This window comes from Gopherus flavomarginatus, chromosome 3 (genome assembly GCF_025201925.1).
Source record: "Gopherus flavomarginatus isolate rGopFla2 chromosome 3, rGopFla2.mat.asm, whole genome shotgun sequence".
NCBI classification, from domain to species: domain Eukaryota; kingdom Metazoa; phylum Chordata; order Testudines; family Testudinidae; genus Gopherus; species Gopherus flavomarginatus.
In genome coordinates, this window is record NC_066619.1 from 255,813,783 (window position 1) to 255,839,281 (window position 25,499).

General features: G+C 42.4%; 2 protein-coding genes across 4 annotated transcripts in view; one reads left to right on the forward strand and one right to left on the reverse strand.

Annotated features, from left to right (window-relative positions):
• Positions 1 to 2,927: 2,927 nt before the first annotated feature.
• Positions 2,928 to 5,046, forward strand: FGFBP1 (fibroblast growth factor binding protein 1). Its single transcript, XM_050948059.1, has 2 exons — positions 2,928 to 3,000; positions 4,213 to 5,046. Exon 2 carries the CDS (start codon positions 4,234 to 4,236, stop codon positions 4,951 to 4,953), a length of 720 nt encoding a protein of 239 aa, XP_050804016.1. The 5' UTR covers positions 2,928 to 3,000; positions 4,213 to 4,233; the 3' UTR covers positions 4,954 to 5,046.
• An 18,164-nt stretch (positions 5,047 to 23,210) lies between these two features.
• CD38 (CD38 molecule) overlaps positions 23,211 to 25,499 on the reverse strand; it is a 44,953-nt gene continuing 42,664 nt past the window's right edge. For all 3 annotated transcript variants that reach the window (XM_050947944.1, XM_050947941.1, XM_050947942.1), the window contains one exon: positions 23,211 to 25,201. In XM_050947944.1, the coding sequence (XP_050803901.1) occupies positions 25,126 to 25,201 (76 nt within the window). In that variant the 3' untranslated portion in view covers positions 23,211 to 25,125. The remainder of the gene's footprint in view (positions 25,202 to 25,499) is intronic.

Below are 25,499 nucleotides of genomic sequence, written 5' to 3' on the forward strand. Positions count from 1 at the left end.
ATAACCCCTGTGCATTGCTGTAAAATATATTGCCCCAGGTGCCCACGCCTTCAAGTAAATCTAATGCAAACTGTTAAACTAAAAGGAAAGCTTTGTGGTAGAGAGACTATTCCTGAAGCTGCCCCTTGCGTCCTGTTAGAGTAAAAGCTTCCTTTTACATCCTTGAAACAGACACCTTATTCGGTGACTAACTCTAACACAGACCATATTGTGCCATCATTAGAGCTGCTCAAATGCTGCAAAACAGTAGGCGTGGACATTCGTTTATGTTCCAAATGGCTGTTCACTTCACTCACATTTGTGTCCCTTTGAATTTGCTATTTGTGAACATTTGTATGAATGGCAGGGAGGGCAGGTTCAACATAAATGATTGGGGAATAGCTGCTCTTCCTATAAATATTCATATTTGCATGTGGTTAAGGGAATTCACACATTCTCAGACAAAAACATCCATTATTCACTATTTGCTATTCTCCATTTAAAAATGTATCCACTTGTGAACAGGAACAATGGCATATCAGGTAGGTGACACCACAAGTAGTCAGGAAATAGTCAAAGTGTATCAGTCTGCTGACAACCCATAGGTTGCAATTAACAAACTGTTCAACCACTAGTTACCCCTCTCCATTCTGAAAATTTACCATTTATTCCTACCCTTTGTTCCCTGTCTTTTACCAGTCCATGAAAGGCTCTTCGCTCTTATCCCATGACAACTTATTCCATGATAGGGAAAACTGTCAAAATCAGCAGTTTGGGGGCTTTGTTTACAATCTGGTGAATTTTAGCATTTAAATAACTCTTTACAAACACTCACTAATTAATCATCATAGCACCTCTGGGAGGTAAGTGGTGTTATCTTCATTTTATGGCTGAAGGAACTGTGGCAGAGGGATTAAGTTACTTGATAAAGGCCACAGAGGAAAATTAGTGTCAGAGACAGGATTAGAATGCAGAATTCCTTGTTCTTAGTCCACTAGACTAGACCATGATGATACGTGTATATTGTTGAATTAGGGGAAGGTGTGGATGTGGCCATGGGGGTTGCAGGCCCCATAGGTCAACTCTATCAATGGACTTTGTATAAGGATGATAGACAGTGACTGATTTTACAGGTGCCAGATCTGCCATGTTTTTATGTACTTCCAGTATATATAATAATTGGAGATGGAGATATACCTATCTCCTAGGACTAGCAGGGACCTTGAAAGGTCATTGGGTTCAGCACCCTGCCTTCACTAGCAGGACCACGTACTGATTTTTACCCCAGATTCCTAAGTGATCCCCTGAAGGATTGAACTCACAATGCTAGGCTTAGCAGGCTGATGCTCAAACCACTGAGCCATCTCCCCCACATAATTTATTTTAGTGAGAACTAGGACAAGTGAGATTCCCAAGCCAGCCTTTTCCTTGCTTCTAATCTGTCATTTCCTGCATTTTTCTGATTCCCAGCCTGTGCCAGCCACTTTCAGAATCTCAACTGGTTCTGTGATCACTGCACTGCCTAACTTCACCTCATTTCATTAACTCTTGTTGGGAATTCAGCACTAACCACAAACCTTTCTGATTACTTCATTTTCAGTTAAGTGGTGTGATTAGCTTCCCAGCTGCTTCATCACATTCAGAGGTGCACTTTACAGCTCCGAAGGCTGAATGGGGCCAGAAGGATGTACCAAAGGTAACTAAATATCTGTGGGTGCAGTGGCAGGCATGTGGGGTTAACAGCTGGGATGCTGTAACATGTCCCCTCCCTCAGTTTCTTCTTGATGTGCTGCAGAAAATTAAGTAAATTTAACTCCCATGTCTCTCCCTTTTCTGTATCTCTGCCTTGGCTTCCTTGCTTTTTGACACAAACATCTCCTTATCTTCAAACCACTTCAGGCACTGGCCCCACCTATATCTTGATCTTTATCTCCTCCTATTCTCCCATTCCATTTGCACCTGGGAAGGAGGGAAAGCAGAAGACATGCCTCCTGTCTCTTACACCAATTCCCAGTTCAGCCCATCACCCATGCTACTTTTTACCCTTGTAAATACCTGCCTACTGTTTTATATCAAATGCCCTTCTTCTGCCCCATTCAAAAAAAGCTTCCATGAAGCATTCCAGCTAGAGTGCCCACTATCCACTTTGTCTGCTCTTTATGATACAGTTGATGGAGTCACTCTTAACTTACTTGCTTTTGTGCATTTGTCAGATGCTCACAACTTTATTTTCATATTCTCTTGCAGATGAATATAAATTAGAGATGTGGCCCATACTGAAGCTCCATAACCAAACCACCCAAGATTTAGGGAAAAGTTTTAGATTTGGACTTTGTGACTCCTTGCTCTCTCTAATGGGCTGATCCAAATTCCCAGATTCAAATTCCCTTGAATTTTAGGGCAGCTTGGATCTGGTTCTGAACTTAATAGCCTGGGACTATCTCAAATATAAAGGATAAAGTCTACCCATTACATTGAAACATTTTCTTTTATTAAATGCATATTTTAAGCCTTTGGTTGCTAGATTATAAAAACTCCCAGAAACAGTGCAGCAAACTGCCCATGATGGGCTTGATCCTATAAGGTGCTGTGCACCCAACTCCCACTGAACTCAGTGAGAGTTAAGGGTACTCAGCCTCTTGCAAGATCCAGCCCTTAGTGGATAGGGAAAGCTTATTTAAAGAATCCATGACTTAACAAAACTCTTGTTACTATATGAGAAAAGGTAAGGACTTGGCTGGTGTAACATCTAATTTACTCACCACACCTCTATCACCTCACTGTAGCTGATTTCGTTTGTACTGCTATAAGCAATCACTGGCATCTTTTCAAGAAAGTGTGTCAAGAGTAAATGAATAAGTCACTGAAGCATTCAATTGTGTTGTAATAACCTTGTTGGAGGGATAAAGGTGTGTCTCTGCCTTTATAAATAGCACACTGCTTTACAACTTAGCATGACACTTTTGAAAGAGCCAATATTCCACTTGAATTGCAATTGGATAAATCCAAGCACTGTGCAAGGTATGTGTCCTACTTATCTTACATTTTCAGTATTAAATTTGCAGTAGAATGTTAATGTCACGTAATTTATAGACAAGGTTTTGGGGGTTTAATCATTTGATTTGCCTGTTAAGAAGCGTTAGAGCTGTAAATAATGTGCAATGTTTGCTATGGAGATCTAGCTATCATAGGTTTTCATGCCGTGCCAAACACTGTAGTAGCTAGGCATGGGACAAGGAAAAGAAGAGATGTACAAAAGTGATCTCTCCTCTCATATTCTGGGGTCTTCACATTCAGATGAGTAAATCTGCTGGATTAAATTTAAGTATTTACAGATAAGTAAATGCTGAAATACCTTCCTTGATGGAATGCCCTCCCAAGAATAGCTAACTTGCTCACATAGAAACTTAGCTGCTGGATGCGGGTCTGGTGCAAGTATATGAACTGTGCATCTAGGAATTGCATCCATTGAAGACCAGATTATAAATTACTTACACGTATTGTAAATTCCATCATATCACTAGGTCCTGACCTTGCAAGCTGCTTAATATAGCTGGACCTCATTGAAATGAATGGGACTCTGTGCAGATGCCAGGATCCATCTATACAGAGCAGTTTGCAGGATATGGACTTTAATTTTAAAATTGTGTTTGGCCACCTTGAATTTGCTGGACATCTACATTTAAAATTGAAGTTATGCATAATAAATTAATTTATATTTTCTACATTTGGGTAGTTTTAGATTGACTCAATATATTGCAAACATATTCAAAGGTGAAACTAGATCTATTTCTTATTCCAAAGTAAGGACCCAATGATTCAAGGTACAGCCACTGTCTAGCAACCCAATCCTGCCACCCTGATTCATGTGAGTTGCCCATACTCTAGTAGTTGCATTGAAGTAAATAAGACTACTGCTTTGAGTAAGAGTTGCAGGATCAGACACCAGTTTCCCAAGAACGAGTTTAAGGGTCTTTATGTGCTGCCCATTAGGAAAGAATTAATTAAATGGTGTGAATGGGTACATCCAATGCATGGCTTTAGTGCTCAAATACAATATGAACTAACTTTAAGATTATTTCCAGAAAATTTAGTAGATTTTACCAGTAACGTGTCATTTTAATACCATTGTCAGTGAGCAATATACTATTATTCCTAAAAACTTTAAAAATGCAGCAACTGGATGAATTCCAACATTGTGTGTGAATTTTTTTATTATTATTTTCAAAATAGGTTACAAGAAAAGCGGAGATCATGAACATCAGAAGTTTTGCACTTCTTTGTGTGTTGATTCTGGTCTCTCAGACCCTAGTAGTTGATGGTGAAGCACAGATGGAAAGAAAAAAAGAGAGACAAAATGGTGGAAAAGGTAGAAAAAAACAAACTGGAACTAAACAAGAGAATGAGAAGGGACAGGACTCCAAAGGAGGTAAACCTTCACTTAAAGGCAAGTTTACAACCAAAGATAATTCTGAGTGCACCTGGGCAGTGACTGAAGTAGACACTGTTACCCTAAAAGTAGAATGCAAGAAAGGTGAGAGCAGCTTCCGGTGTGATTTTTCAGGAAGTCCTTCCACCTGTCCTCAATTTGCAGCAAATCAAAAACCATACTGGAAACAAATCTCCCGATCCCTAAAGAAACAGAAGAATATCTGTCAAGACCCAAAAGGTATTCTAAAATCTAAAGTATGTAAGAAGGGGCCACGAAGTGCCCATCTCACCTTGACCAGCTCAAGCCTGATAACGCTGCAAGACTCCATAAAAGGCAAGACTACTCACCCTAGAAAAGAGATCACACAGACTTCAGCACCTGCTATTACACTTGAAAATCAGCCAGGGAAAAGTTCCGATGACTGCGTTGAAGATACAGATTACATTGATCAGCAAAAGGTGGCTGAAGAATACTGTTCAGAAACATGGAGATCTTGGTGCAACTTCTTTATCACAATGATACAGGATAAAAAATGCCGATAAGAAAATAGAATTCTAGGGTATTGGTAAAATTCTTAGTTGCTGAAAGTTTGGTCCTATCTACTTCTTGCATACCATTCTAGATTTGCCTCTGATTTTCTATAGTGTATATAAGAGCAAAAGAGAACAACTGCAATTTCTGACTTGTATTTCTTGCAATGCTCTGTACTTGGTGTAGCTGAAGATGCTGTATATAGATTGCTATGCAAATGTTACCAATGGATGTTACAAGCTCTGTAAAGATGTGTATAAAGCAAAGTCTTCTAATTTTTTCTCTTTGCGCTGTGTTGGCCAAAGTGATGATTTCAGTGCTATGCACTTTTTCACGGTGTACAATACTTTTGACTTCAAAATTGCTGAGCATAATAAACTTCAAAATAGACTAAAAATGATTGTTTTTTGTTTGGTTTTTCTGTGTGTTAAAACAGATCTCTTGCAGTTTAGGTATTTGTAGAGGACATATAATTCATAGTAGCAAAGCATTGAGGTGCCTAGATAGCGATTTTAATAATAATACTTTTGCAGCTTTGCAAAATTGTACTTCTGCTCACAGTCAGGGTAAATATTTTTTAAAAATGGGCTCTTAAGTTATTGTTCGTTCATTATCCTCAAAGTAAAGGGCAACAAGATTTTGTGCCTGGGGTGATACATTTGCAGGACAAATTTGCAAAGCTTTGCATTGTACTTTCATCCAAGAATCACAGAGATAGAGCACATGTAAATATTATATGCATTTTTGATGGGTAAACTGAGGCACGGAGATTAAGCGACTTGTCCAAACTCAAACAGTAAGTTAATTGAGGAGCAAGAAATAGGCCCCAGGAGTTGCCTCCCAGTCTCTGGCTCTAAGAACTAGACCACTTGTACTGCTTATTGATTATACGTTCTGTCCAAACTTTAACAAAGATTAAATGCCTCACTTATAGCAATTGTTTTGACAAAAAACTGAATTAAGTGCATTAAAAATTGCATAACTTTAACTTTAGCTGGGTCTTACAGATTTTATCTGTACTTTGTGACAATGTAGTGAAATTGTGAGAGAATAGAACTTTCAGAAATTAATGTTAAATAATGACAAGTGATTATTGGTAACCATTGAAAAATAAATTGGAAGCAATTAAACGTATAAATCATACATATCCTGTGGGCTTGGGGTGGGACTAATGGCTTTGTAGTTGATTTGAGCTCTGCAATATGGGAATAATTGGAAAGAGCTGAACATTTTAACAAGCAGATTTGCCCCGGGCCTTTTGGGTGGGTTGCAAACCATTTATTTCTGCCTCTCCCCAAAACATAACCAGTTCCCCTCCATAATGATCACAAGGCTTGCCTCAGGACTGACCTAAAGATTTTTGGGGAGAATCAGTTAGATGATTATTTAACTACCATGGTATTAAATCCATGGTACTCCCACATCTTGACCACATCTGTGTGCAGTATTTGCCCCATCTCAAAAAAGATGTATTGGAATTGGAAAAGGTTCAGAAAAGGTCAACAAAAATGATTAGGGGTATGGAACGGCTGCCATATGAGGAGAGATTAATATGACTTGGACTTTTCAGCTTGGAAAAGAGGTGACTAAGAGGGGATATGACAGCGGTCTATAAAATCATGACTGGTGTGAAGAAAAAAAATAAGGAAGTGTTATTTACTCTTTCTCATAACACAAGAACTAGGGGGTCACCAAATGAAATTAGTAGGCAGCAGGTTTAAAACAAACAAAAGGAAGTATTTTTTCACACACCACATAGTCAACCTGTGGAACTCCTTGCCAGAGGATGTTGTGAAGGCCAAGACTATACAAGGTTCAAAAAAGAACTAGAAAAATTCATGGAGGATAGGTCCATCAATGGCTACTAGCCAGGATGGGCGGGCATGGTGTCCGTAGTCTCTGTTTGCCAGAAGCTGGGAATGGGTGACAAGGAATGGATCACTTCATGATTACTGTTCATTCCCTCCAGGACACCTGGCATTGTTCACGGTTGAGAGACAAGATACTAGATTAGATGCAGTTTGGCTGTTATGATGTACCCCCCACCCCCAGGGGAGGGGAATCTTAATATTCCCCTATTCGGTTTCTGCAACAATAGAGCCCAGTTGCATGCACTTTTCAGTCTCAGCAATCAATTAATATCAGTTTCCATTTACATTGAAAAAGACTAGATATGTACTGCGTTTTTTAGTAGGAAAAAAAAATTCTTTCATACAAATATCCTCAGTAAGAAGACATTGGTGCTATAGGCTGAATTGTTTCTAGCAGGATGTTTCCAAAAGTTTGCTCTTTAAAAGCGACCACACTGGTTGAGACTTGAATCCATCATATCACACAGGGTTGAGCTGCTTTCGGCAGAGCAGAACAGAAATGGAATTTGCTTCAGTTGTCACAGTTTTTTGTTGGCTTTACTCTAAAAGCTCACAGCGCACATGGTTTTGCACCTGGTTATATTTTATGCCACTTCTTATATCGCTACAGGCAAATGAATCCTTTATATAACAGATTGGCAAAGGCAGCATGCTGCTGATGTGGCAGTGTGTGCACACATACACAATTTTTACTACTATTTTACTTAATGGACACATTTTTATTTACAAAGGCCATCTGACAAGAGAAGGCTTAACCATAGGTATTCTACATTTGCATTTGACCCTAATGGCCACTGCAAAGCATCACTAAAGAGGAATTGCTGCCACTTGCTGAGGAGGCTGGGGAGACAGTATTTCAGGTTCCTTAGAAAGGGGTGGATGACTAACAATCAGTTACCAATTATTCCAATCTTATATGTAGGGATTTTAAGGTGCATGCTGTACCCTCACTCCTGGTTTTGAAGTCTAGCTGCTAACCTTTCTTTTTTGGCAAAGACTACCTGCTATTAGGAGAATGTTTTGACAAGAAACAAAATCAGAAGCGAAGAAAGCTTTAGCATCAGCATTTGGCTCAGGCAATCATACACTGAGGCAAGCTTGTATGAGTAACTATACAGTAGACACAAGATGGCTGAGGTAATATCTTGTATTAGCCCAACTTCTGCTACTGGGAGAGATGAGCTGTCAAGCTCACCCAGAGCTCTTCTTCAGGTCTGGGACATGCTGCACAATGAAAAGATGTACCAGATGCAGCCAGCAACCTATATGATAGTTTCAAGTCATGCCAACTCATAGATAGATAGATGAACATATTGAGCTGTGGGCAGGGCTGTTTCTAGAGGTTCCGCTGTTCTAGCCATGCTGGCAAATGGCCATTCTTAACTTAGGGTGACCAGATGTCCCGATTTTATAGGGACAGTCCCTATATTTGGAGCTTTTTCTTATATAGGCTCCTATTACCCCCCATCCTCTGCCCTGATTTTTCACATTTGCTATCTGATCACCCTAATGCTTAACTAGTTACAGTTACACAACCATTCAATGAATGTCTTGTTACCTTAAGCCTATTCTACCTCTGCCTATCTGTGCACAGTATCACTCCTTTTATGGCTGCTTGCCAGGTGAATCTAGGACTAAGCCAGAGTGGCACAACCCAGTGCATGCTCCAGCCTGAGACACTCCCACCCCCCCACCCACCATGTAGCTAAGCTTGGAAGCATTATATTTTTATCAGTAAATGTTGATTTCACTGTGTTCACACACACACAGATGAAAAAACATTTCATTGATACTGATCAAAATTTACAGATAGACAAAATAAGACAAATACTGCTTGAAAACTTACTAGAATTTGATGTACGATTATATACTTTGTATATTTTGGCATGTGATGCTGACAATTTGTGTTTCAATAGTTTATAAAGCTTTTTTTGAACCTCAACATCTACTGTCATTAAATAATTGACACCCCACCTCTAATTTGGCACTCTATGATAAATGAGATGAGGTGTGCCCTAAAAAGCTTACCATCTAAAGGAAGAGGTTAATCCTACTGAGTTCCAGGGGGCTATTTGTGTGAGTAATGATTTGCAGGATTAGGTTCTTAGTCCTCATTCATTTTCAGGCAGTTATTAAGGGCCCACTACTGCAACTCATGCTGAGAAGTGTTTACTTACATAACTAAATGCAAAGGGCCCGCTTACATGGGTACTGGCTCAGGATTTATTGCCCCACCAAGATGTGCACATGACTGCAGTGACTATCTGTACAATGCTTTTGCTCCCTCTATCAATTTTTTCCCTACTGTTAGATAATCCCTCTTCGCTGACTTCTTGCATCGTCTAGTTAGGAAGTATTAATATGGTTCTTCTCTCCATAACTGAGCACATCACAAAGCACTTGTGGATTTTGTCCTCACAACACCACCTGTGAGGAAAGGAAGTATTACCCCATTTACAATGGGGAAATAAGACACAGGATAGATTAAATGGCTTGGTCCAGGGCACACAGGAAGTCTGTGGCTGAACTAGGAATTAAACACAGGTCTCTTAAGTCCCAGATCAAGAGCTGGCTCATATTAGATTATTAACTCTTTGGGGCAGGGACTATTGTAAAAAAAGAATATACTGATTAGCAATATCTCTGTAAGAACTGTGGTCTCCTTTTCAATGAAGCATAGTTTACTGTGTTTTTACTTTTTTAACTCATGATTTATAGCTTGCATCTCTTGCTGAGAAAGAGGTGTAGAATTGGCGGACTTGGAAAATTCATTCTAGTTTCAGAGGAAGTGAAGGTTTCAGAGGGATTCCTTTAAAATGGGGAATAGTCCCAGCCTGCAACCTGTGAACATCAATGAACTTCTTAACTATGCCTGTTGTATATTAGATGGAAAAATAAACAAACACCGACAGCCAAGAACCCTCAAGGCTTTGTAGTGAAATATAAAGTGGAATCAGTGCTGCATCCTGTCCAATAGTGTTACATTGTTTAAAATAATTTCCAGTCATGTTGACACACACAAAGTTATCCTTATTTTATGGGAAATTTTGGGACTCATTTTCAAAAACAGTTTCCAATTGTATGAAAAAACTTTCTGCACATTTTTCCACCTGCAATTAAGTTTGTGGGCTCAGAAGCAAGTTCATGCACGTCTGTCAGTGCACCCTGCACACCAGGCATGGAGACCACTCTGTGTTTTTATTGGTGCCTGCATTTACCGTGGTGCAACATTGGAGGCCTGAGCTAAGGCTCGTTGAAATGTCAGGCCCTTTTAGCTTTAGTTCCTTTCTAGTTTACATGTTTCAATGTGTTTTTCACTCACTTTCACTACAGGACACATTTTCATTAATAAATTTTCATGCCCGGCTTTACTCATGCCTCTCTTTGGCAGCAGTACCAGTTACACACCTAATCTCACAACATGTTGCTTAATTGCCCTCAAGAGACTAGAATGTGAGTGACTCACCCTTCCTGCTTCCAACATAACCCAACCTTCCCCTTGCCCTGAGGGAGCCAACGAGTACCTACCACCTGATATCACCTCACTTGTTTCCAGCCAATCAGCGCAGAGGATCAATCTTCAGGCACTACACATTTTACACCATTGCTGTCTGTTCATGTGGACATGACTGAGCTCAGATAACGAACTCTCCTCCCTTTTCCGCCTCTACCTTCTGCTGCTGATGCCCTAGGCAGAGCAGCTTCTTACTTGTTAGTGGCTGCCGCACCTTTCCTGTTCTTGGCACACTTTCCAGTCTGTTTCCATACACTGTTTTGTTTGTTTCCTCCAGGGTATCTCCAAGGGTGGTATTAATTTGGTTAGCAAATGAGACTTAGCTCAAACCCTACATGAAAAAAATCCTACTTAAAAAGGAGAGGCAATGTCACAAGTTTCAGCTTAGACTCCCCTTGCAATCATAGCATCAGGGTGGCGTAGTTTTATTCCCCCTGTGGAGCACAGGTGGGCCTTTGCCCTTCATCTCCATGAATGGGCCAGGGAATCCTATTGATTGCAAGGCCATGGCAGGGAGCCAGGGATTCTGTGCAGAGGTCTAGTGTGTCTGCATGGCTCCCCTATGCTATGTCAGCACGGATTCCTTAGGAGCCAGGGGATACCTCAACCCCATCTGCTACCCTAAAGCCCCCTGAAGGGAAAGTAGAATAAGAGAATTCTGAGGTCAGTGCTATGTACGCTGACAAATCCTTATGGGTTTGAATGGGGATGGTGCTGCAGAGTGGCCAAGACCCCCAGCTTGCTCCCTCCAATGCCATGACTCTGCAGACTCAGGGTCTGGAGATTTCTGCATTAAGAAGCACAAAGCCCCCTTCCACTCACCCCCATCCTAGTTCTGCCCTGCTTAGAAAGCCACTACAAGCAGAAAAGGGAAAGAGAATTGGGGCTTAATTTCTTTAATTAACAAGGCTGCATTTGTCACTGGTTTTTTGGCAGGCTGCTCCTGTCCCAGGTGAGGGATTTATTAGGCTTCTTTAGCCACTGGTACAGTTTGCTTTGGCTTCCTTCCAAGCTTACTTACTTATTGCCATTGAAAAAGCTAATGCTGAAGATAGAGCAGTGATAAAGAGCTGGGGAAGAAATGGGGTCGCTTACATGCAAAGACAGTCCATAGGGTTGTTGCCACGTGGCTGGTTTTTAACTGGGTCAGCCTTTGATCATGTCTATCATGGTGCAGTCATGATACATTTATTTAACTTAAAGTTCCCAGTCCACCATGGAAATCACAAACTGACTTACAGGTAGTAGACACCTCAAAACGACTATGTGAAAGGCTGAAACATGTTCAAAACTGTTTATTTGTACCACTGCTCTGTGATGTGTTTGCATGTGTCAGGCTGGAAAAGGGTTGTACCAGTGAGCCAGAATGTTTTAAACTAGATATTAAATTAAAACCCAGAAATTCTTTCAATCAAATATTATCTTTTGAAGGTGACATACTCTGTACTTCTATGATATTCAAACAGAGAGAGGGTAATAGGATATTTATATATAAAAACTAAGATCAGTATTTGAGGTATGTGAAGGTAGAGGAGATGCTATCATTCTTTTTGCTGTGTGATACACTTTTAAATATGAAAAGACTTCTTGCCTCTCTGCTGGGTTAGGTAAAACCATGAAGTGAATCAAGATGAAGGTTTTTATAGGCTACTTTCTCTTTGGGGTATTCCGATTGTTTTGTTCTCTGTTGGTTTTTTCTCCCCTTGATCTGAAGTAAACCACCCCTGTGGAAAGTCACATTTTGGTTGAGAATCGGTGCTGTGCCTACGGGAGGGGCAGCCCTGGGAGAGGAAAGCCAAAGGTGGCTTTAGGCCACCCTTGTGCCTGTTCCATTCTGGGTTGCTGTGGGGATGCAGTGCCTTTGGGCTATTCTGCAGGAGCTGAGAATACCCTCAGCTGTGGATGCTATGGGAACTCCCCTTCTGCCCCTTATCCTCTCACAAACCTTAGGCCATCCTATCCAGTGCTTGCATTGGGGGAGTTGTCTCCTGGTCAGCTAAGGGACTTTGTACAGCTGCAGCAGTGTACAATGGCTGTAGTAGGAGGGAGAATCCCACTCTGTGTATGGAAAGCATAGCAGTGTTAACACACTGTACTGTGCACTCCAGGAAAGCTTTGAATTCACAAACTTTGCATTCCTTAAACCCTGTACAAATGACACAGAAGCAAGATGATAATGATGATCCCAGTTTACGGACAGGGAAGTAGGAGGTTGACATTAGGATATTGGACTCTATTTTATATCAGATGGAACTCACTCTCTTTTGAATTGATACTGAAACAATTCTCTAGCACAATGTTAAGTGATCACACTGACACAGATGGAGTCTTTTAGATGATGCCATATAAAAAGCAAAGTATTGATTAAACTGTGGTCATCAGAGGCCTCATGTTGTGAGCTTTGTAAGAGTAAAGAAGTTATCCTATGATGTCCTGGCCAAAGTCCAACTGGATAATTACATCCAGCTAACTAAATTATCCTTAAGAGTTTTCAGTTGCATTCTTCACTGCCTGTCCTATTTTGTAGTGATGATGTTCTCCAACAACTGACAATTTTTAGCCCAGATGAGTGCAATTTACCACAGCCCCTCCACAGCTGAGGGAGGCCCCCCTATTTAGAAAGAATGAAAGAAGACAATAAGAGAAAGAAAGGTGTAAAAAGGAAGAAAAAAAAAAACCCAACCAAGTGGTTAGAGGTCTTAAGTATTGTAAGCTAGAGTCACAATGTTTTCTGCTTGCAGTTTTCTCTCAAGTCTTGTCCTATTTGGTGTTTCTCTAAAAGGCCCAACTCCTGGAGTGCTGTGCTTAGTGGAGAATTTCCAAATTCAGCAAAATAACATAAGATTCTAGCTTATATGATTAAAGAGAAAAGCTGGAAAAGGTGACCAAATGCACCCTGTTGCCTCAAAGAATAGAAAGCAAATGAAAAGAAGTCCAAATCTATTCATTTTTAAAACTGGCATGCTTTGTAAACCAATCTCATGATTTCTGAACATGTAGAATATGTCCACACTACAGCTTGGAGGGCTGGTTGCAACACATATAAGATGGCTGTTCTAAAATTACAAGGTGAGGGCCACCTTCACCCCAGATAGACAGGGCTTCGAGCCCAAATACAAAAAGAATAAGGGTATTTGTGGCACTTAAGAGACTAACAAATGTATTTGAGCAAATTTAAATATGTCCTTGGCTCATGCCCCTCCCCACTCTCTGAAGTCCAGGTCCTGGAGGCACTGTCAAGCTGGCAATTCTGTCACCTCAGACTTCTCCAGAAGAAGTGATTTCTTTCCAGTGAGCAGGGCCAGCTCCAGGCACCAGCCCATCAAACAGGTGCTTGGGGCGGCCAATGGAGAGGGGTGGCACGTCCGGTTCTTCGGTGGCAATTTGGCAGCAGGTCCCTCACTCCCTCTCGGAGCAAAGGACCAGCTGCCGAATTGCCGCCGAAGACTGGAGCGGTGGCGATAGAGCCGATTGCGATAGCGGCTTTCTCTGCTGCTTGGGGTGGCAAAAACCCTGGAGCTGGCCCTGCCAATAAGGGCAGGAGGGGCAGATCAAAAGGGCTTGTCTGACCATGGAAATTAACTATGGGGCAGAACTCACCTCCTCCAGTGCTAACAGGCAGCATCATGTTTTTAAGGTAATGACAGTTGTACAAATGAATGACCTGATATAGCAAGCCTTAGTGGATTTGGGCTGGGATAAGGGAAGGCCTGTGAAAAGAGGATGGGGACGGTACTGGGGGGGGGGGGGGGTAGGGCTTCCTTCCAAGGTGGAACAATGGCCTCAGTTCCTGGACAGTAGAATGGAGGGGGTTCTCCTTGAACTGAAACTTCCCCTTCAGCACTGAGTTCAGGTTGGCAGCCTGCAGTGGAGCAATAGCCCTCATGCAGTTGCTGCTAGTAGGGAGGTGGCTAAACTGTGGCTTATGAGCCACATGCAGCTCTTTTATCTTTAAAGTGCAGCTTGCAGAGCCCCCACTTCCACCCCCATTCTCCACCTACCAGAATGGATGAGGGGAGCTCGGGATCTCTGCCTTTTAGTGGGGTGGTGGGATAGGAGCTTCTGCCCAGCAAGGAGGTGGTTTCAGGGCTTCATCCCTGTGAGATGTACCTGCCAGGGCTCAGGGCTTCAGCAGGAGCAGGGCTGAAGCCCCAAGCCCCGTCAGGTGTGCCCTGGCTCTCGAACTTCTGAAGATTGTCATATGAAGTTCGAAGGGTCAGTAAATTTGGCCACCCCTGTGCTTGTATATCAAAAAGATCCTTCCTAATTTACATACAGAAGCAGAGTTTATTGTCTGTATCAGGGCTCAAAAAGTTCGCTTCCATTAGACAGGTCTAAACCAGTCTAAATACATCATTTTGAAACAGCAATCAATCTTGTCCAATTGCAAGCTTTCACTGGCTTGTTACAATCACCTCACATTTCGTCTGCCAATTGCAGGCACACAGGAGATGTCAGTTAAATCTCCTGATTGTTAGAATCACCTTGTGACTGCAGCATTTGTTTGATGTATTGTTGCTCAGGTGCTTGGGGTGATGTCCAATTCTGTGATCGGAAAAAGGTGCTTTTATACTTATAGAGGGCCTGATTCAAAGCCTATATTGATGTCAATGGCCCTTTGGATCAGGCGCATAGTGACTATAATATTTAATGAGTCTCTTCAAACAAGTCTAGTTCCAGAGGACATAATCGTGGTCTCTAGGATCTGTGAAGGCCGTATGAAAAATAAAGGGTATCCTTCTAAAATCCAGGAGACTTTGAGCTTGAGCCATCTGCTAGTGTAGTGCCAGTGTCTCAGTTCTGTTGTCTCTGAGAATGCAAGGAGCTCTTTGGAGCAGAGATCATCTCCTTATTTGGTTCTACAGCACCAAGCACACTGGTGGTGCTCAATAAACAGCAAATAATGGGCAGGTTTTGAACGGTGTGTTTTTTCATGCACAAAGCACGAGTTTTCAGTGCTGAAGCTGGCGAGGTGTAAAACCTCTCCTTGGAAAATCAGAGTAAGCAACATATCACTACACTGTGCTAGGAAAATATTATTAACATATCTTCTCCAAGATTACTTATTGCAAGCAGGGCTTAAATTCAGATGGAGCAGTCCAGAGCAGAGCTCTGGCACATATTTTCAAACTCGTGGGAGCCAAAGCGTGCCCAGAGGGCTGGAGCCCTGAGGTCCCGGGATATATTTGGTGAGAATTTAAGCCCTGATTGCAAGCCAGATGCACTCCCTGTTGCCCATATTTTCAAAAATGTGCATACAGTAGAACCTTAGAGTTACAAAAACTTTGGGAATGCAGGTTGTTCATAACTCTGAAATGTTCAGAACTCTGAACAAAATATTATGGTTGTTCTTGCAAAAGTTTACAACTGAACTTTGACTTAAACTTTACTATTCAGAAGAAAAATGCTGATTTTAACTATCTTAATTTAAATGAAACAAGCACAGGAACAGTTTCCTTACCTCATCACATCTTTTTATAATTTTCCCTTTTTTTAGTAGTTTATGTTTAAGACACTACTGTACTGTATTTGCTTTTTTGTCTCTGCTGCTGCCTGACTGTGTACTTCCAGTTCCAAATGAGGTGTGTGGTTGACCAGTCAGTTTGTAACCCTGGTGTTCACAACTCTGAGGTTCTAGTGTATATTTACTACAGTTGTGTGTGAAATTATTTTTGCATACATAGATTATTGCTGTTACGTAGTTTTGAACATTTGGCCCTGTATGTTATACTGTACTATCTTACTTTGGCTCCATCATACAGAGTGGCACCTTCCAGTGAGGTGTACCAAAACACACCTTACTTCAGAGAAACTCCCAGATAGGTAGGGGGAGCATGTCCACTAACATACTCTTTCAACTTGTGCACAGATTGCTGCTTCAGCAAAGAGGACATGGTTTGCCTGGGTTCAGCTTTAAGATAGTCTGAGTATCAGACATACCATAGTTCATTCTCTACTGAAAATCTTAAAATAATAAATAATGGTGGCAACAGTGTGGTACCTGTTGCCAAGTGTTGCATTTTTAGTGGCAACCACTGTTAGTAGAAATGGGTCTGATTAGGAATTCAAAATTCAAGCACCCAGCACTTTGGGGGAAGTTTAGATTCAAAGCCTAAAATTGCAAACTTAGCTCATCTCAAATGACAAAGCAATGGTTTTATTATAGTTATTTATTATTTGTATTACTGTACTGCCAAAGAACCCTAGTCATGGCCCAGAACCCTGTGGTGTTAAGTGCTGTACAAATAGGTATGTGCTGTCATCTGAATTTCCTTTGGGCTATACAAGGATGCACAGCAAACTATAGTGCACTGATGAATTTACAGCCTCGTCAGAACACAGTGACCCAAATTCTCATCCAATTCATGCCACTCACAGTTTGGATTAATGCCATTGCATAGTATGCTTGTCTGGTGGAGTTTGTCTTGGTGCCTGCAGATAATAGAATGAAAAGGCCCTGTTTCATCCTCAGTAACACCTGTGTGAGGCCAATGGCAGGACTAGTCCAAAACATAAAATATTCCTTAGGCTTTACTGCTAATTTTATAGACAGAAACACCCCAAGAATCATTTTTTTCCCCCAGTTACTAGCAGACACTGGTATTTCTGTTGCTAAGTGTGATGAGGCATTGCACCCATTACAGGGAAATAAAGTGGCTGTAAGAGTTGTACGTGCTTGCCAAGAAAGGCTGTCACTAAAGCTAATTCTCATGCTAGTAGACTTCATTAAGGTATTTGATTCGGATTTAACTTCTAGACACCCATCAACATGCTGAGTGTCTCATAAATATCTCCAAAAATGCATGAAAAATACTGAATTGTTACAAAACCCCAAACCAGCCTGACCAGCTGAGCTCCTCAATCAGCCAAAAAGCCTGCTGACCTCATTGCAGTATAGTTGTGGCTGTGGCTGTCATTCCCAGGATATGAGAGACACAAACTGGGTGAGGTAATATCTTTTATTGGATCAACTTCTGTTGGTGAGCGAGGCAAGCTGTGATTCTCTGAGTACCTTTCCCAGACATGAAATATAGCTCTGTATGGCGCAAAAGCTTGTCTTTCTCACTAACAGCAGATATTTCTCACCAATAAAAGTTATTACCTCACCCACCTCGTCTCTCTACAGACTTCGTGGGCAGTTTTGTCTGATTAAGGTTTGCATGACGAAGCTCTTCAGTTTATAAGGCTGTGCACTCATAAACACCTTCTAATGCTGTATCTAGGATCTCTAAATCCTTATGGATATTGCCATTCCTAGTTTCCAACAAGGGTGTATAAATATATATCAAAGGATGGCTGGAAATCCTGGTACGGATTTAATGGGAAAAATACAGTACTACCCATGCATTTTACTCATCCATTTGCTGTCAGTGTTGCAATCCACAACAGGTCACTCAGGCTTTTCACTGCTGGAAAATAAAGGGCCAGATCCTCAGCTATGTTGCTGCACTATAGGACCCGTATGAGGCCACTGGAGGATTTCTCCTGCATAGGAAAATCCAGGGTGGCTACTATTTTGTCCCTTCTCACCTCAGGATGCCAGCACAGGTGGTGTAACCAGAGAAAAAGGGGCATGGTGAAGTAGGGTTGCCAACTTTCCCGGAAATGTCCAGGAGTCTCCCAGAATAGGTCTCAATGTCCCAGTTGCTATTGAAAGCAACCCAGAATATTTTAATAGGCCAAAAGTCCAGTCAGTGGCATAGCGAGGCTAAAGCAGGCTCCCTACCTGCCCTGGCTCTGTGCAGCTCCCAGAAGTGGCCGGCATGTCCCTGCAGCCCCTAGGTGCAGTGGCAAGCAGGGAGGCTCCACACACTGCCCCTGCCCTTAGCACCTGCTCCACAGCTCCCATTGGTTGAGAACCATGGTCAAGAGGAGCTAAGGGGGCGGTGCCTGCAGGCAGGGGCAGTGCACAGAGCCATCTGGCCGCCTAGAAGCTGCAGGGACATGCTGGTCACATCTGGGAGCTGCCTGAGGTAAGCATTGCCTGGCCAGAGCCTGCATCCCACAGCCCCTCCCACAGCCTAAACCCCAGTCCCAGCCTTGAGCCCTCTTCCTCACCCAAACTCCCTCCCAGAGCTTGCACCACTCACTTCCTCCCACACTCCAACCCCTTGCCCCAGCCCTGAGCCCCCTCCTGCTCCCAACTCCTTCCCAGAGCTTGCATCCCCTCCTGCACCCCAACCCATGCCCCAGGCTCAGCCCGGATCCCCTCCCATACTCTGAATCCCTTGGCCTCACCCCCCAGCCCAGAGTCTGCACCCCCCCTACTGCACCCCAGCCTCCTTAGGGATCTGAGGGGATGGAGGGGCAACACACTAATTTTTTGCCTAGGGTGGCAGACTATTCTGAGTGGCCTCTGTCTTAATGCTACCACCTCCATGAAATTTCAGTGCAAATCATTGCCTGGTGAAAATGTTAATGTTATTAAAGGTAAGTCATTTCTGCCATTTCTTACTTACTGGATTAAGCATGACAGTGCTAAGATACACCCAGCATAACTTTGCCTAAGCTAATTGAACATAACGTCAGCGAACATATTGGCAATTTTAGGAATGCAAAATGATGAATTTCTGCTATGACTGTACAATTTTCCAGATGTGGTAATTAGCAATTAAAAAGCACTTACCTTGCAGTCCTGACACATATTGTGATGCTGTCCGTCTGGGGAATCAAATTCAACCAGAGCCACACAAAAACAGGCCATTAACTTCTTTAAGGTAAGGTTGTTATACTCTGTTTACCACCAGCCCAAACGGTAAAAAGCATGGGAATAAGCAATGAAATCATTCAGCTCCCCATCTACACTTTGCTGCTCCAGTCATCAGCTCAACCTCAACTGCTTTCCAGTATCCACAGACCACCTAGCTTCACCCACCACCTGAACGCCCACCGGGCACCCTTGAACTCTAGACTTTGAGGGTGGAGGGGAAAGAGGAAGCAGGAATTTGGTGTGGGCAGGTAGATTAACTGAGGCAAACTCCTCAGGCCAAGTTTTGCCCTCTCTTACATCCTTGAAGCCCCAATGAAATTAATGGGATTGTGTAACTATTGGACCCAAAGACCTCCAGAGCTGAAATATGAGTCTCTACAGCTGGAGCTAAAGGACTAAATTCTGTATGTGAGAGCTGTAGCAGACTCATATCCTCTGTAGATCAGGCACAAAGAGGTATACATGATACTCACTGAAGAATGGATTACAGGTACTCAGGTGTACCTGAGAAACAAATCTGGCCCCATCTTCAGAGCTAAATCCGGTGGTTGAAGTATGTTACACAGGAGGTGCAAGATGGCCAGAAAACAGGTGGACGATCCTCCTCATGCTGATCCCACTGAAGACAAATGCCCACCAAGTTCAGTGTGAGGCTGTGTCTATATTCAGATGCCAGCAGGAGAGGGTTGCGAAGGGTGGTAGGCAGAAGTGAATCATACAAAGAACAGAGTACTATTAGGGATAACACTGCTTTTTTCCTTCTGCTAAAGTTCCTGGTTCAGTGTTGGAAGAAAATGGCACTTTTGGTGATTTATTACCAGGGAAGCCTGACTTTCAGTGGGCACAGGACTGGGCTCTATCATAAATGCTGTAAGTGCTAAAGTAGAGTAACTTGCCCTACACTATAATATGAGGGAGATTACAGTGGCTGCAGAGTTACTCCTGCACTGCTGGAGCCCTCTGTTGATAAATCTACCATCTTTCTCTTGGAGAACAGCTGTGTTCCAGTGGGTGTGTAGTCAGGAGGCCTGGATGCTATTGCCAGCTCTGTCACTGATTTGCAGCATGGCCTTGAGCAAGGCATTTAATCTCCTTGCAGTTGATTTCCTGTCTGCAAAGCAAGATGCTTACTTTAACTGCTCACCTGAATTGGCAGAGATTTAACAGAAGATGCACAGCTATGTGGGTGACTGGGACTGAAGGGCATCCAATGCACTGAAGCAACTGTTTGTGGAGAGATGCCTCAGTGCAGAGACATTAATCTGCTCCAGTTTTGCTGCATCAGCTGACCAGCACACAGAGGAAGCAGGCTGATGAACTAAGTATCTCTTCACCAAGGTGCCAGCACATCATGGCTGTGTAACTGCTGCATTGGTGCACTGGGGAGCTAAGGCAACAGTGCTGTTGAGCCCTTGATTCACAAGTTCTTCCCTAACTCATATCACCCACACAGTTCTGTTCCATCCGCTCTTCAAAGCCCCACCAGCTACCATGCCTCCTTCCCCTCGCCCCAGTTCTGCTGAACTCTATAAGAATGTTCAAACAATGTAATAAGAAAGGTCAATCTGTCAGTACATTTCATCTGCATCTCAAACCATATTGTCAAAGAAATTGCTTCTGAGTGCAGCATATTTTCATTGTCTCCCTGGCACAGTTTCCAACAAAGATGGAGCTTGCTGGACTGATCTTCTTACTCCCTCTGCTGAACTTTTTTTGTGAAAGTAGGTGTGAGAGATGATTTTTTTGGAAGCTCAATGGACCTTCTAGGGCTTTGCATGGAGGGCATCCTGTGCCCACTGATCTGGGAGAAGGTTCTGCTTCTGATCCACAGTCCCTGCTGCAGGTAAATCCATGTGAGGAATCTCATTTATAATCCCTTGTTGTCAGTTGTTCATTGCTATCTGAAAATCTTACAGTTAAAGTTTCTATACCTGGTCTTGGCCCAGTGGGTGAATTATTCTGAGTAACATTCAGTCAGTCATTATAGGTGAATATATATATCTATCTCTATCTCTCTGTCTCTCTCTACACACACACACACACTTTCCCCATTTTAACTAATTTTACTGTTTTAGTTTCTGCTTGCGCACAACTCTAAATAGCTAAGCCCTGACACTCCTACTCTGTGTTCCAACCTGCCCAGTCTGCACCCCATCCCCTTGGCAACACTGAGTGTCATTCTAAATATAAGATGAGACAGTAGGTGAATAGACCAAATCTCTCTGTGCTTCAGTTCCCTAGATGCAAAATGGGGATAATAGCACTTCTGTTTAGCTCAGGACTTTTCTGAGGATAAATGCATTAAAGATGGGGAGGTGCTTCGTTACTGTGGTACTGGGGGGCCATATAAGTAGCCTTGATAGATTATATATGCTCCTGGGAGCTCAGGGTGCATTATACCTTCCTCTTGCATGATCCTCCTAAGGTTTTTTGAACAATGCACCTCTGCACAACTCCCCATATGGGGCTGATACTTTGTCCCACAATCCAGCCTTGTTAGCTTTTAATATAATCTGTACAAATTACAAGAAGGATTAGTTTCAGTGTATTCAATGCATATTTAAAATACTGACTATACTTTGTACATGTTTTGAACTATATGAATATATGCTTTTTTGTTTCAAAAGCGCAGTGGAATTTATGAATTATACTAATAGATGGAACAGAGAAGTCAAGTGTTTAATATGTCCATAATTTTATTTTGTTTTCCTGACAAGTCTATCTGTAAATAATCCCTTTTAAAGAAATATTGCTGTTAGCACAATGGTATGCCAGACACCTGTGCTCAAAAGCTGTCATTAAAGCACAGTCGTCAGAGTTAATTGTTCACTGTTGCCTTGAAACGTGTATTTCCTGAGGAGAACAAAACCACCTGTTTGCTTGACAGGTTTTATTGTATAATCCATGATAATCACCACAAATCCTCCTCAGATATCATGAATAGTGCTAATTATATCATCAGATTGTCCATGTGCCATCAAGGCTGGCTCACTGCAATGCACTTCATTCTGAGCAACACAAATGGCTGATCAACTGTCTGCAACAGGTGCAGAATTTGGCAGCAGGAGATTTGTTTGGAGAGAGAGGATGGGTGATATGGCCTCTCTGCTAAATGCTCAGGTGGGTATAAGTATAGTTTATTATTTTGAGAGGTCATGAGGTGTTGCTTCCTTTTTCCAGATGCTAGACACACAGTCCTGAAGAATGGAATCCTCTGTCTATCTACAGGCCAGTAAGCTTCCCCACACTCTCCCATCACTATGCCTCAACCGCTATAGAACAGTGGTTCTCAAACATTTGTATTGGTGACCCCTTTCACACAGCAAGCCTTGAGTGCAACTCCCCTTATAAATTAAAAACACTTTTTTTATATATATATTTAACACAATTATAAATGCTGAAAGCAAAGTTTCTGGGGGTGGAGCTGACAGCTCATGACCCCCACATAATAACCTCATGACCCCCGAGGGGTCATGACCCCCAGTTTAAGAGCCTCTGTTCTAGAAGAACTATCTGTAGTGTTGAGAGGGTAATTCACTCTTCATGGGCCAGTCAGTCCCTGGCTTCTCCACTGATATTCAGTAAAGGTGCCATATGTTGAAACTACTTCTAAGTGTTACAGGTTTATTGGGTTAAAAACTCAACAATGAAATAATGGTCTGAAAAATCTTTCACAATCTATTACTGCCACTTTTTGGGAAGTTTTCCCCAATGGAATAGTATATCCAAGATACACAAATGTTTCAAACACCAAGAATGTGTTGCTATATATAATGTAAATGTTACAGTAGAATAGTACAGTGGAGATGTAAGTCTGAGGGCTATATTTCAATTTTAGGGGGCAGCCATTGGGAAGGATGGCATGGTACAGAAATGCACCAGACCCATAGGAATTCTTGGACAGAATGTGCCCTACACCCTCAATATGTAGCAGTGTGTAGACAAAACTAAAGACCGAGAGAAAACAATAAAAATCATTTGTTGAAAAAGAAAAGCAATTCTTGGCTCTGCTGACTTTCTTCCTCTTCCTTATTCTCATAATGCAAGTATGTTTTCACAGAGAAACAGTTCTGATATTATTCCACTTTTCTGACTATTCTAATCCACATGAAAATCTCTTAATAGATGACTCATTTTAAGTATCCAGGCCATGATTAACCAATGTCTGCAATAGAATTAGAAAAGTTCACCATCAGTGATTTTATTGTACATTACCATTTTACATTCAACATTTTGTATTATGACAAAATATGTACAAAAGCCAATATTAAACTCTCCAACCCTCTTGTCAGAAATAAATGAATTAAAGTTATTGATCTATGTCTGAGTTAATCGCAGTAACCACATATCAGAGTGCAATTAGAAAGTTAAAATTCTCCTTAATGTAAACATTCCCACAGACCTGGCTAGGAATTACCAGTCTGCACCATGAACACACCCTGTGCCTAAATGAGTGGCAAATTGCTGGCTATACTAGTATTATACCACCTGGGGATTTCCATATTTCAGGAAAGTGCCAGCTCTCTTCCTTTGTGTCATTAGAGTAGCACAAAAGAAAGAGAGTCAAGGCCAGACTCTGACCCCAAGTCTTCAGTTTCAGCTGAATCTGAGTATCATGACAGCAAAAAAGAAATATAAGAAAATTCTTACGGTTTATAGTACTACAGTATGTGTGCTTGGAAATTAATTGTATGCTACAAAGAAGTCATCATCAACTTCAGAAGCTAAGCAGAGCCTACTTATTTTGGGATCTTCCTGTGTGTCTCTCTCTCAGTGGTGTCCCAACTGTGGCATGGAGGCCACTTTGTAGACTATGAGGGTGACTGTTTGCTAAGAAGAAAATTGTGTTCTTGATTCTGAACTGAGAATGTGTTCCCTGAGCTGTGCCCAGTGATTTTTAAATGGAAGAGTTGGAATTGGCCCTGTTGCTGCCTCTTCCCCAGCTGCCTCCCACCTCCTCTCTTGCAGCCTCAGGAGTAGGTCTGGTGTGAGCTGGAAGTGCTCTGAGAGCTGCTATCTCTTGCCTGCTGCAGCTGCTCAGCAGCTTCCCTGCTGGCCACCTACTGCAATGCTGGGTAGGGAGGTGAGAGTAGTTCTGGTTTTTCTGGTGCAGGCTTCCCTTCCAGGCTCTGGCTGCTTCAGAGAGAACAGGAGAGAAGCTCAACTAGCTGTGCCAGACCTAAGGGAGTACTTAGCAATGGAAGGCTGCCCTCCCTCACGCAACCAGACAGGGCAGCCTGGGAAAGGGGGGTAAGAGAAGCTGACAACTGTAACTGATTAGGTCTCGTCCTGCCCTGGTACAGTTCAGAGTAGCTTGTGGGCTCCTGTAACGTGTACCATTTGGCAACAGTCTTCTAAGAAACACATTCCCACTGAGGACAGCCAAAGCACAGCTATTCCAGCCACTTCCCCTTCTCTCCTCCCACACTCCCCTGTGTGCCAGGAAGGAAGGGAAGAAATGAGTATGGCTCTTTTCAGGGCCGGCTCCAGGGGTTTTGCCACCCCAAGCAGCCCCAAAAAAAAAAAAAGTGATCGCAATCTGCCGCAATTCAGCTGGAGGTCCTTCACTTCAGCAGGAATGAGGGACCCTCCGCCGAATTGCCGCCAAATACCTGGAGGTGCCACCCCTCTCGGGAGTGGCCACCCCAAGCACCTGCTTGCTAAGCTGACGCCTGGAGCAGGCCCTGGCTCTTCCCTATGTATTCCCTACCCCAGGGAATCCCCAGGAGGGGACTTGCAGATGGCTTCTGTTCCCTTTGCACCACTTGCGCTGTGTAAAAAGAGGGGAGCAGGTCTGAGAATCTGACCCAAAACACTTATTGTGGTCCCCTTGATCTTTCTGAAATAATATGTTTGTCCCTCAGGCTGAAGAGGTTGGAAGTGTGTGTGGGTACAGTAACCACACCTAAAATATCATCTCCTTTCATTCATCTATGAGTGTTGCAGCCACAGCAAGGTTTTCTGGTAACATACAGTGTTTCTATACACATTTATACTGTATAGTACTCTATACAGTATATACACATATTCTTGTTCAGTATCATACACAGTTAAGGAATGATTTAAGCAATGTGGAATATTGTGTGTTTCACTGTACACTATTGGTGCAAAGTCTGCAGTCTGCATGGTCAGGATCACTTGCACACTGAAGCAGCTGAACTGGTCTATGATAAGACAAAAAAGAAATCCAAACATTAGTGGCTGTTTTGGATGTATGGTGTCATAACTCTATTGATCACTAAAAGCAGTTATCAAGTGCCACATGGAAGTTAAAGTACAAGTTACATAATTCTGAGTCCATGAGAGCTCCTTTCTTAAGGTGATATAAATTACTGCATAGACACAGCTGGGATGAAGAGTGCTCATGAATCAGGCCCAGTAATGCATATTACAAAGAGGAAGAAATGGCTTTGTCTTCCAGAAGGTTAAAATCTTAGTGCCAGATGGTGCATTTGTTCAGTC

Coding starts and splice junctions, on each gene's coding strand:
- FGFBP1 (XM_050948059.1), top strand. CDS start 4,234: ATGAACATCAGAAGTTTTGCACTTCTTTGTGTGTTGATTCTGGTCTCT.